At 46.0% G+C, this 13,210-nt stretch overlaps 1 protein-coding gene across 2 annotated transcripts; it reads right to left on the reverse strand.

Annotated features, from left to right (window-relative positions):
- Positions 1-1,085: 1,085 nt before the first annotated feature.
- On the reverse strand, positions 1,086-13,139 carry GRPEL2 (GrpE like 2, mitochondrial). 2 transcript variants are annotated; one of them, XM_084535346.1, is made up of 4 exons: positions 11,864-13,139; positions 7,595-7,730; positions 6,635-6,716; positions 1,086-5,285 (listed from the first exon to the last, which is right to left on the reverse strand). In XM_084535346.1, the coding sequence occupies exons 1-4, from the start codon at positions 11,938-11,940 to the stop codon at positions 4,930-4,932; spliced, it is 651 nt and encodes a 216-aa protein (XP_084391472.1). In that variant the 5' UTR covers positions 11,941-13,139; the 3' UTR covers positions 1,086-4,929. The 2 variants fall into 2 exon arrangements, with proteins under 2 accessions (XP_084391472.1, XP_084391471.1); XM_084535345.1 differs by having other exon boundaries at positions 7,595-7,763.
- Between the last annotated feature and the right edge of the window lie 71 nt (positions 13,140-13,210).

The raw sequence follows: 13,210 nt of genomic DNA on the forward strand, positions 1-13,210 counted from the left end.
ACACACTTTTTTTTTTTTTTTTTGGCAGATGGAGATGGTTGTGATTTGAAAACTCCCAACTCTCACTGTTGCTGCAGAGAAAACCAGATGAGCCAGCAATTACTAGCACAACAGCAGTTAGCATTATTTCCTTGTCTTGGCTGGTTAGCACACACAGAGCAATGCAATCACAGCTGCTCCTGGGCAGAATGAGGAAGAGCCAGTATGGTGGGAAGTTGCCTCTACAATCACAAGGGGGTTTTGCTGGTAGATCCTCAGCACAAGGATTTAGGTCTTATCCCAGAAAGGCCATTTATAATGTTCTTTTACAAAGTGGCTTTTTCTTTTTTCTTCTTTTAATTGATAAGTGCACAGGGGCGTTCAGAGCTTCAGGAAATTGAGGCAAGCAAGGCTTGCTGACATGGCACAACACAAAGAGACTACAGCAATACGAGGAATGGAGGCCAGGCTATCTTTGCAGAGGATGCAGGAAGGGAGAAGAAATCTGCTGCAATCCCTGGAGAGAAAGCCTGCTCTCCTCAACAAATCCCTGAAATCCTAACCCACTTGTGGATACCATAAGCACTAAAACACACTGTCTATTATGCCACCTAAATTGCTGTACACTGTGCTTGCTACCACATGTCACACACAAAAGGAGAAATAAGCAGCAAAATGAAGCTGTGAGGGAAGAGAATGACAAAAATAACACAAGATAACATGTATTTCAACTGTCAGGAGTTCTGCAGAATGAAACACCATAGGCTGGCAGACAGCTTTTCTCTACACAGTGGTCTGTGAATGAACTTAACCAGGAACAGAAAGGAAAGCAGGCACAAAGTACCAGAGAATGACAGAAGTTCATCAGTACAGAAACCCCTGGCAACTCACCTGTGTGAGGAAAGATGCCCCCCCCCCCCCAAGTTTCTTGGAGTGCACCTAAAGGATTGTTCATAAAATGCCAAACAAATGCAGTGGACTGTAGCCCTTACTTTAGATAGCCAGCTCAGGAATAGCTAGAAACCTTTCAATCTACAGTCCCACTCAATTAAAGCAGCAACCAGAATGAGCAGCAGTTTGGGGAAGGGGGAAAAAGGAAAAGAAGCAACCACAATTCTTTTTTATTTATTATTATCATTAGCAAATGGACAGTATCTGGACATCTAAAGAAAATAAGCCCTTTCCAACATTAACTCAAATGTTGTTGTCAATTATTTGCACTGCTCCCGCACTTGAGTCTTCCTCTTTCATACAGCCAGAACCGTTGGGTAAACACAGCGCACAGAAACACAAAAACAGACAGTATATACAGGTCTCCCACCAACTAAACAGAATTAAAATTTTTGGAGATTAGCAACGCTTTGTTCATTTGACTTTGCAACTAATATCAAAACATCTTTTAAAATAAACACAATGACAATATTCACAATATAAAACTTAAATACATTTTTTTTTTTTAATTTAAAGGACTTATAGCCATTGATTTATCACAGCTGTTCTCTTTCAACTGCTGATGAAGCACTGAGAACTTAAGGTTCACAAAGCAACATTCACATTCTGCACTGCTCCTGGTCAGAGCTAAGACGCCGGCACGATATGGCGGGATCACAGAACAAGGCCAGAGCCCCTGTGCAGCAGGGCTGCCCTCTTTCTGAGAGCAGAAATGCAGGTCCACACATCACCATTGCATGCAGGGGTTATCTAGTCCGCATTCCCAGTTCAGTTCATGGCTGGGTGAACGGAGTGGAAATGAGTCAAAGGTATGCAATACTTCCTCTCCTCCACTATTCTGTCCCTTCTACAAGCTCGAGTCACCGAATAAAGTGAGAGAAGAAGCTCATGAATCAGACTCCTCTTTGGTGTCACTGCAGAGCATGATGGAACTGCACCAAGGGGAACTTTGTCCCACTGCACTCAGCGTATAAGCTTTACACAAACGGGGAAGACACGGGAGCTACAATCTGCGAAGAAATTCACTCAATCCTTAGGCAATCTCATCCACAGTAAGAGATCATTAAGTGTGCTTCAAAGGCAAGAGAATCAAATTTTGCTTAGGAAATCTAAATTTTGTGTTGGAATCAAGGTTTGGTTATTTCATTCTCATTTCACAATTGCAATTAAGCAGAAAACTAGGACAAACAACAGTAACAGTATCTATCTCTTTGGTAATTTCTCTAAGCAATAGGTACGTCTTGCAATAACCATCATAAAAGCCCGATCAGACCTTATATAAGTTTCATAGATCTTAAAAATTGAGGCATGAACTGGGAAAAAAGCTTGCCCCAAATTAAACCGGGCCTGTGGGAGGCTCACAAATACTGTACGGGAACCCGATACCTCAGATCTCTGCTGCAGCCATACAACAGTGCCTCACTGAAAGTGGATCCCAGATACAGAAGCTGAATCAATAACCTCTTATTACAGATGGAAAGTGTCTAGAGTGCATTTTAGGGTATTTCTTTAAGGCAAAAAAGGGTGAATACTAGCTGAGGTCACAGGCAGGCCTGGTAAGTGGTCCAAAGGTGGGCCAAGCAGATGCAGCATACTTTCACAGTCAGGTTGCTCAGTGGGTCAGTATAAAGATGCTTTGTATCCCATCACTTTTGGCCACATGCTACTTTTATGTCTGGCTCAGATAAGCTGCAGCCTTTTATGACTGAAAACTACCTGTTACGTGAAATGCTTGTGGTTTTCTTCAGTTTCTTATAACTAACATTTCACATTACAAATTAGTTTCCATAACTAGCTCTCCCCTCGTATTTGCAGAAAGAATCAGCTGATATACCATGGACTGAAGAGGCAGAGAAGAAGCAATTGCTCCAACTGAAGCTACAGTTTCCACAGAACAGGCTGCAGGCAGTCACAGGCAGAACTGCAAGACTTGCATTGCCACATCACAAATTTCACCTGTTCTCTGCCTCGATTATCTCTGTATAACCTGGTATGTACAGTCAGCAAAAACAACGAGCAGGAAGTCCTTTATATCTCTAAAATTTCCAAGTGTGATGAAACAAGAGTACTGAACTAGAGTGTTTTCCAAAGTGATCTAGTGCTGCCATGAAGCACTGTTTCAGGCTTAAGTCTCAAGTGCCCCTCTGAAAACCTAACTACCAGCACAAAACTGCACTTGTATCCACTACTGAATCACCCCCCATCCCGCTGTCACTAAAGCAGCTTGCATAAAGCATATTTAAAATGTGCATCTTCCTAAAAAATCTGCAGTGACAGCCAATTAGCTGCATGTGCTCTGCAGAGAGTCTCTTCACATGCAAGACTGCTGACAGCTGCTGATTGAAGGCTGCTGTTATCTTGAAGTCCATCACAAAAGGATTACACAACTGAAGCCTGCAAAGGAATGGAAGAAGAATAAGCTTTCTTCCAAACCTGTGACAGCATCCACCATAAATAAAGAGCTTTTGCAAGTGTGTCTCAAATAACTGTCAGGCCACAGATCCAATTCCAGAAAGCAAAAAGGCAGGAATTAATGAATCTGTAAGAAATAACCTGAAAACCACCATGCCTACTTTGCTTTTTATGTAGTGCAAACCACAGCCTGGCTTATATAACTCTTCTGCCACTCTTCTGCTTACTGTTCTCTAAAGGGTTAAATTCTGATCTTACTGGGTGACTGCGTCCTTTCAGCTGAGATAAATGGACTCCCAGGCAAAGGACCACTGGGAAATACATATGGCATACTGTGACAACAACATGCTTCCAACTAGGAGGATGGCTTGAGGTCTGCTTTCACTTCCCCTGCCTTCTGCTTCTCCAGCTTTCTTGTCTGCTAAAATTGTTTCAAGGACACTTGAGACTTTTAGTACATGTAGAAATGATTTTTTCTCCTTGTGTCAAGAAAAAAATAATAAACAGAAGTTTTAATATTTGCTATGACTACACAGAAGTAGAATCTGAATATGAACTGGAAGTTAGTGTTATCTGAGTACCATTATTGGAGAGCTCCAGAAAATAAAACAGTCCAGATTTCCTACTTAAGGGCACATCTCCACTTTGCCGAAAGCTGCAACAAAGAGCATACAGTTTATCATGCTTGAAAGATGCACAAATACCCATCAGGGAAGAGAGATTACTCTCCTATAAAATATACTTTTTGGTTGGATAGAGATTTGAGAAGAGTTTCTGGCTCTACCAAGAACCATCACTCCCTGTTTTACCTCAAGGAACAAGGTGTCAAGCTGAAATTTTACTTGGAGAACAAATACTAACACATTGAAGTCTGACACAACAACCAGATTCTATTTAAAGACGCATCCCTATTGAACTGTAGCATGACAGAGATTTCATTAATCCAGAATTATTTTCCTGAAACGATGTAAGAAAAAAGTGGCCCCAAGTATCAATTCAAGTGATCATCTTGATCCTCATCTAAGGGCTCTGGGGACAAGGGAAGACACCAGAACTAGACCGATAATAATACTCAGCCCTTTGAGCTTTTCCTCTTATGAGTGCTTTGCAAAGAAAAAGCCTCACCACATCCCTGTGAGGTAGGTCAATAAGTATTATTATGCTCCCTTATTACAGATACAGAAACCGAGGCAGAGAAGTTACTTGCCTGAAGGCCACTGCAGGCATCTGTCTCAGAGATGGAGCTGAGAGACAAAATACCCTAAATCTCAGAGAATTTCTCTTTCTCTCTCATATCCCCTTCCCTGTACTTGTTTTAATAGAGAAATGAGCAACAGAGAAAGGAGCTATAGTACCACGTTCCTGACAAATAGTGGAACTCCTAGTACTACTCCATGTACTCCAAAAAGGATCATTAAATATACAAGTACCTTATAATTAATGACAAAATGACTGCACACATTATAAAGAAGCCAACATACAATACAAACCTAGCTTAATAAATAAAGACATGCAGCTGCATTGTCACTGAGTGCTGAGAGGTCCTCAGCTCCATCAGGTCCCAGATGACAAGAAGGCAAGGTGATGTCATTCCTGCGACTCCACCGCCACGCCAACGAGTGCATGTCTGATAGTGCGGCCGTGGAGTTTGTAGCCATCCTGAGTCACCAGTGCTATCGTGCCCGGCTGCATTCCCTCAGCTGGTACGTGGCAGACGATTTCATGGTCGTATGGATCATATTTGCCCCCAACAGGGTTCATCTTCTGAAGGCCATGTTTGGCAAATACACTTTGCAACTTGGCCTCTATGAGAGACAGGCCTTCATAGATTTTCTTTAGAGTTGTATTTGGATTACTAGGCTCTGCTTCTTCTGCAGCACTCTCAGCAGTCTTCTCCAAGATGTCTGCTACTTCCACGAGGTCCCTGCAGAAACTCTGGATTCCTACACGTATAACGAAGCAAGAAGTACATGAAGAACAACGACTACACAGAGCTACAGTGCCTACAACATGCACGAAGTCACAGAAGTTTGAAAGCACCATTACAGCTGCTAATTGATTTCAACTCTTACTTCAATGAGAGTAGACGGTGCCTTCTGTATCCTGTAGCCAAAGCTTTAGCATTACATGGGGACTATCATGAAGACTCCCCAAATCAAGGTATATGCAGGAAAGGTACATCTATATAGATCAATGATTATTAGTATTATTAGTATTTCACTCCAAGAAGTTCTTGGGACTAAGCCTCATCATTTAGAATGCTGTTCCATACCCTCCAAAACAGTCCCACAGTCCTAAATGTTTTGCCAAACAACTCACAGAAATGCCTATACACACACGGAACAAACAAGATGGGGAGAAATTGATATAATACATGGCCATCCATACATATATCCACAATTTTATTCATATTCATATGTTAAAGTTGCTGTGGAAGGACTGGATAAAATGGACCTCAAGTTGGTCATGAAAACTGCCATAGCGTCTTTCATTAGAAAAATGTATTTAGATCATACACATTTCCAGAAACAGTATATTACACAGTGCAGAAATTTCAGGGAAACCAACCTCCTTCAGTTATAATGATGCCAAAACTAATTTACTGGAAAGACATACCACGAAAACAGAAACGAGAAAGAAGCAATAGTTCAGTGCTGTCTACACTTGTACATACATGTTCAAACACACACAGAATGAAATAGCATGAAGGAGAGGCAACAAAGGAGCAGACAGAAGCAGACCAATTACCAACTTGTCTCCTCTTGAACCAGGCTCTGCTTTAATGCTTTACAGCCTCCTGTGCCTCACTCCATGAGCAACTTCTAATAAAGGAACTCATTTTTCTTCAAACCTAAAGCAGGCTGCATACAAAAACTCAGGACTCAAAAAAAAATTGCAAACCAATAGTGCTGATTAACCCAGAACTCAATAGCCATTTTGTAGCACCATGGGTAGAATGGTAATAAAACGACAGCAGCTCTAATTTCAAAGCTTAGCTACAAAAAAACCTTCAGATATTCACGTGCTATAGAAAATAATGGCTTCTCATTCTCAGAAATGATGCTGGCAGAGTGCAATGATTAAACATTTTTTCCCCCTTCACTCGTCTCAGCTGGACATATAGAAAAATAGTGAGTAAGCTCAGACACCAACAATCCAGGCCAAACATCGTGCGGCCTTTACAAGGGCTGGACTGAGAGGGGAGAGAAAAGCTGCTGACCAGCATTTTATGCTCAGGCAGGCAGGCAGGCATGCTGCTGCAGTAAACACAGCTCTTCCTCACTTTGCTTACCAAAGAGTTTGGCATCTTCCACAAACTTCTGTGTTCTCCTCCGGACATTCTCAGAATCTGCCAAAGCTTTCCGGTATCGTTCCTGTAACCATGATAGCAAGAGCAGACATCAAACAAGGAGTAAAACTGATTTCTTGTCAAGTTTGCAATCCCTTAGAAATCATTTAAAAATAACCAATTTCACTACAGAAGGTTTGTGCTGGGCTCCAGCGTTTTCATTAGAACAGGCAAATCCAACCCCTCTCCTACTGATCACAGTCTCCACTGAATCAGCACAACCGCAATCCCCTCAAAAGACCCAAGTCAAGGCCAGAAGCTTTCAGGGCACAACTCAGTTGGACGCTGCATTGTCAGGCTGTTGCTTTTTGCATGACTCACTGTGCCTATTGAGACACTCCTTTCTCTACCAGGCAAGTCTTAGCAACAGATCCAGAAACAGCTGATTTTTCACTTGTTGCAGCAGTACTTTCTGGGCAATTGCCCTCACAATTGCCCCATGCTTCAGTATTTATTCCTCTCCTTACTCACATTTGAAAATTCCCTATAAAATGATCCCTTCCATTTCCCTGCTAGATGCCAAAGATAACTTCCCTTCTCAGACAATCTGGGTCCAGCACATTACAACATATAATACTAGTCAGGACAAAGCTCCTGCCATTCCCTCTTCACAGCACTGTGAAAGAGCTGACCACAGCCCATCTCTCACATACAGTTTTCTCTGCCAGGATCATACTATCAGTGTCTTCCTCCCGGGAGCTACTGACAGCTGGTGTTTCTGGGAAAGGCAGACCGTACTCCTTCCACAGTGTACCCTAACGCCTAGAGCACTGCTGCTTTGAATGCTGCCAGAGCACAGCGATGACGTTTGGATGTTACAGTGCTTAGAGAAAAAGATAGGGCTGAAAGACAAAGTCGAAGGGACTGAATGAAGAACAGTGGTGCCACCAGCAGCACACTTACAGTTAAATCCCGGACTTGCTCTTCCAATCTGATGGCTTTGTGCTCTAAGGCACAATCAGAAAGGGGATGCTTTGGCTCATCGTGGGGATCTTCTGGGCCACACTCATCTCCTGTACTTCTCTGCTGAGCTGCAGTGCTGAAAACACATGGGGACACCCTGAAGTACAAACTAGCAAAAAAAAAAAAAAAAAAAAAAGTTATGCTACAACATGGTCATAAAGAAAGATTCCTGTTTACTGTAATTTCTAAACGATCCTCTTAAAAAGGTACATAGGATTCTAGATAAAATTTTACCTCTTTTCAGAAAAGATAGGCAACTAGCACAGAAAACTCAGACAGACATTTTGAAAAAACTCTTTTATTTTAGGCTCATATCACTACAGAGGCTGTGCGCCACTTCCCTGACATTAACTAAAAAGAGTCGGGTTTTTACAGGAAAAAAAGCTGTTTGCATTTTGCTAACTTCCCAGTACAGATAGTCAATACTGAATGGTAAACTTCAGAAACTTTTTTGCAAGGCAGTCTTGAAAAGGAGCAGGTAGCAGAGAGCTGTTTTAAGAATCATTTTAAAGCAAAAGTTTTAAGCAAAATTCAGTAGATCTGTGAAGCTGCAGCATTTAAGTAGATACATGGGCAGAGCCTCGCCTGCTCCTCTAAGAATGTAAATTCATGCAGGTACATCAGGTGAAACTCATCCAGAAGGCTGACTCCATGTTGCAGATGAACTTGCAGATGAAATTATGAAACAACCGAAGAGTTAGATAATTGCATTGAGCTGTAACAACACTGCCTAGATGCCAAGAAGCTTATTCTATACTGTAACTATCTCACAGGTTTCCCAAAAATAAATAGTGGAAATCTAGCTAAAAACAGTTTCATCAAAAGATGATCAAAAGCAGTAGGTTAGACACTTCAATAAATAGACAGTGTTTCACTCTGCTTTTCCACAGTGCCCTTCACTGCCACCACCACTGCAGTCGCTCCAGGAGCGAAGCGCAGTTTTCCCCCCACCTCCTCGATGCAGAGAAGCACCTCCTGCATTTACAGCTGACCTGGACAGCATTAGGGCAAAGCCTCAGCCCACCTCCCCCTCACAATTCACACAGGAACAGAGTCTGCAGAAGAAAGCTCAATTTGCTTCCAAGAGCAAACATTTGAGTATAGTCTTGACAAGGAAGAGTGAGCCTCTCCTTTCTCAGGAGGACCTCAGCTGAGCAGAGCCAGGCTTGCAACACCCCCTGCAACACAGCGCTTTTGTATACACACTACGTGAGGATCTAGCTGACAGTGGCAACTGAATGGGGAGGGTTCGTGCCTCTTAGCCCAGTACTGAACGCTGCAGCTCCTGCAGAATGAAGGTTCAGGTAGTTAAACCTGCCAAAAACTACCCCTGCTGAAGTGTTTTGTGTCCAGCGTCCTCAAATAGGTTTGCTGAGAGATCTGTTGAGTACAAGTGCCAGCACAGAAGAACAGACAACATGTGGAGCCTGGAGAGAAGTGGGAAGGTCAACATGGGGAAAGGAAGAGGCGTCCCACATTGGGTGGCAATGAGGGCTTAGCCTACCTTATCTGTCTGACCAAAGCACGCTTTAAGAGATGTATCTGCCCAAAGACCACCAAGCATCTCCTACCACTCCCTGCTCAGTAGCCCAAATATTCCCTCATTTTGTCTTTAACACAAGGTTATTATACCACCCACAGCACTAATGACAGACTCCCTTTTCCCACTTGAAGACGTTTGCATATACCACTTTTTATTAAGTGGATACTTGAAACGTGGTCTGTACGCCAAACTGTCCCTTTTCAAAGCCATTACATATCACATACAGACCTGAAAGTGCCTTTACTAAGTGTATTTACTCTGAAGCAGGATGCTCCTTTAAAGAGCCTTCTCAAAAAGCTCCCCAGCCCCTGCAGCTCTGGTCCCAGGAATGCCTTCAGAGGAGAAAGCCCAACATTTTAGCCATGGCTGCAGAGATCTGTTTTGGGCACAACACTCCACCTTGAATGATGTTCGTCCCATTTGTTTTGGCAACTGGTTAACACAGTACTTTTACAAAATTATAGGAAGTAGTTAAGCCAGAAGTGAGGAAAGAGCTGTACCTCCTTTACCGTGCCTTCAAAAATCAATGAACGACCTTTAAGCAACTGGAAAGCTTTACTTGTGGGGGAGAATATGTGCCTGCGGTAAGCATCAACCACAAGCTTTGTCCTTTATCTTCTTGGATTTCATTTAAAGAGCTGCAGGAATGGAAATCAACCCTGCTTCAGATGAACCAAAGAAGCTAAAATGCAGCTGAGAAAGCAGCCTTGCCTGGCACCTCACAGGTTAGGTACCTGCAGCTTAAAAGAAACAACCCAAACCAGAACTATACAAGAGAGGTAACTCTTATGCATCCAAGAAGTGAAGCTTACTGTGTCATTTCCCTGTGCAAGTGATTCATGTTACAGAAAGGGGTGTGTTTCAGTGTGTAGGAGGAGAGGGGCATGAGCGAGCTGGTGTCTCCACCATGGGGACCTGCCTACGTGAAGCGGAGAGCTGCGAGCATGGACTCCTTTCTTCAGCTGGTGAAACCAAGCCACAAAACACTCCCCCATGCGCTGAAATGCCCCGGGTGCCACAGGCTGTTCAGACAAGCCTGCCTTAAAAGCTGGAGGCAAAAAAAAAAGTGTCCCAGACTGGTTCCAAAGGGAATTCTTAAGAACTATTAGGCAGAATTGAAAATGTTGCCCCATTTACTTCTTCCTTGAGGATGAAATACACCTCGACCAAGGGCATGTGCTATTTACAGTCTGTCTGCTGCACAGTGCTCTGCCTTCTAAGTACAGTCTTGATCACAGCTGCCCTAAAAATAGGCAGGAATCCCACGGGAGGAAGTTGATGCATCCTGAAGTGACAGACATGGGGAAGTCCCAAAGGGTGTGAAAAGATTGTACAACTAAGCTGGTGATTCAAAAAGATTTACAAACTGATGTCACAGAAGAGCAAACAGATAGATGGAGGAGAGAACTTGATTGTAGCCACATGGTTCAAGCCAGCTGTCCTTAAAGATTAGCATTTTAATGATTTCTTTCTGGACCACATGCATGATACCCAAACACCCCAAACCCATGCTGTTTCCCCTTCCAACACAAGGACCCTATCGCACCTCTCCCTTAATCTCTCCTTCCTCCTCCTCCCAAATCTGCATGACAAAGCATGCCAGAACTGAGGTACAGAGCCGTCTACATCAGTGCTTGGGAGAAAATCTAATTATCCTCACTCACTGTCTCATCTGGGGGCAGTGTATGAGAACACTTTGTGGATTCCTTTTTGATGAAACCTAACAGGAGAATAAGCTTCTGCAGCACACCTTAGCGCACGATGGCCACAAACTGGCAGCAGACACCCAGACTACAGCCAGTCCAGCGGAAGAAGTCCCCAGAATTTGGGCACCTGGTCCCCACCACCACTTGCCTGCATCAAGCCACTCCCTCTGGCTGCAGTGTGGACGCAGCCATGGCGTGCCCCTGCACAAAGAGGAGCTTCATGACGATGGCAGGTTCTGGCTGTTTTCCACCAACAAAGCCTGCCTGGCTTCCGCCAGCAGTCCCACCTGCTCCAGCCTTGCTGCGCGCTGTGCGCAGGGCCCAGCAGTCCTCACGCGCATGGCAGCGGGAGGACTTCCAGACACACGTCTTCACGTTCAGTCCCAAACCCAGGTGCTTCTGTTATGTGCTCTAGAATCGTTTTATTACATTTACGTGGTTTCTTTCAGAGAAAAACCCTTAGAATAAACTATCTTACATTTTATCTTTTTGTTTTGTTTTCAGCTGCCTGCATTTCATTCAACTAACCAAAGCGACGGCTGTGGGTCTCACTGCCCTTTTAAAAGCCATATTCCACGGTGTTCAAAAACATGCCTGCGCACTCTGTCTAAATATTAACAAAATTGATTTGACTCTCTTCCCAAACCACACGGGTGCCGTCCCCTCCCCAGGACCCCGCGCACACCGAGGATGAAGCAGCCCAGCCCGGGAGTCCACAAGTCTGGGTGCTCTCGAGTGGACCCGGGGAGGCGGAGGGGCTGCAGCCCGCGGGGCCTCTCCCTGCGGGGCCGTTTCAGGCTCCAGGACGGGGCCGGCCCGGGGCGCGCTCCCCTCCTCCCCCTACCCGCAGCGGGACCCCTCCGGGACGCTCGGCGCTCCCCAGGCCCGGCCCCTGCTCCCCCGGGCCCCGCCGCCACCGCCGCGTCCCGTCCCGTCCCGTCCCGTCCCCGTGCCCCGTACCTGCCGCGCCGGGCCGCGCCGAGCGCCAGCAGGGCCCCGAGGCGGCGCCGGGCGGCCGGCAGGCAGCAGGCGGCCATCCTCCGCCGGGCCCCGCCGCGCGGAGCAGGCCCCGCCGCCGCCTACAGCTCCCGGCAGCCCGCGGCCCGGTGCCGCCCCGCGCCTCAGGGCGCGCTGTGAGGGGGGGCGGAGCGGCTCGGTGCGGGCCGGGCCGGGGGCTGCTGCCGGGCCCTGCCACCACCCCTCGCCGCAGCATGTCGCTGAGCACCGCGTCCGGCTTCAAACAGGCCCTGCCACCGCCACCACCCACCCAGCCGCGTCCCCAAGCACCAGGCCCAGCCGTTCCTTGAGCACCCGCGGGACTGGGACTCCACCGCCTCGCTGGGCAGCCCGTCCCGGTGCCTGCCCGCTCTGTCTGAGCAGAAATGTCTCTTCCCACCTGAACCTCCCCCGGCACAACTCGAGGCCGTTCCCTCTAGTCTTACTAATATTTATCTGCCAGAAGGTGCCGACCCCAGCTTCCTTTCAGGCAGTTGCAGAGAGCAATGAGGTCTCCCCTGAGCCTCCTCTTCTCCAGACCGAACACCCCCAGTTCCCTCAGCCGCTCCTCACAGGACTTGTGCTCCAGGCCCTTCACCAGCTCTGTAGCCCTTCTCTGGACATACTCCAGGTCTTTGATGTCCTTCTGGTAGTGAGGGGCCCAAAGCTGAACACAGCGCTCGAGGTGCAGCGTCACCAGAGCCCCATGGGCAACGACTGGGGTCTGTGGTCCAGCCAAGCAGGAAGGAACTTTTTTGGGGCCTCATAAAGAATAAACTGGAAAATAATAATAATAATAATAATAATAATAATAATAATAATAATAATAATAATAATAATAATAATAATAACTTGGTCAAGTGTGCTTTTTAACCCAGGTCTACTCCCAAATTGGCAAGCATGGTTTCAAAGTGGTGGTGAAGCTCTGCTTCTCCTGCTTGGTGGCCCAGGTTCCGTGCTTCTCTCAATGCTCAAGAGAGTTTGACTTATTTCCACTACAAGAGCTGCATAGGTTCTCAGCGCTTAAGAGGTTTTTACCCATTTCCATGCTGAGCTTCCTCCTGCATTGGGAGCAGCGTGGCCATGGGGAGGAGGGGAACAGTGACAGGCAGCATGGCGATGCCATTGTAGAGCAGAGGACGAGCAGGGCCAGGACCAGTGCTTCCTTGTACCTCGTGTCCAGGCAGCCAAACACCAAGCTCACAGCTCTGAACCCGTGGTCACCAACAGAACAAGTGTACAGTGGGTTTGGCCAGCTGCCCAAGGCAGTTGTTGTGGATGCAGCATGCACGCACAGCCCCAGGCCACCCC

This window comes from Aythya ferina (genome assembly GCF_964211825.1).
Source record: "Aythya ferina genome assembly, chromosome: 14".
NCBI lineage: Eukaryota > Metazoa > Chordata > Aves > Anseriformes > Anatidae > Aythya > Aythya ferina.

Excerpts from the sequence above, each read along its gene's own strand:
- GRPEL2 (XM_084535345.1), bottom strand. The coding sequence starts at position 11,940 with ATGGCCGCCTGCTGCCTGCCGGCCGCCCGGCGCCGCCTCGGGGCCCTG. Across the intron at positions 6,717-7,594 it reads AGCAAGTCCGGGATTTAACT|GAACGATACCGGAAAGCTTT; the intron begins GTAAGTGTGCTG and ends TCATGGTTACAG. Across the intron at positions 5,286-6,634 it reads GGAAGATGCCAAACTCTTTG|GAATCCAGAGTTTCTGCAGG; the intron begins GTAAGCAAAGTG and ends TTATACGTGTAG.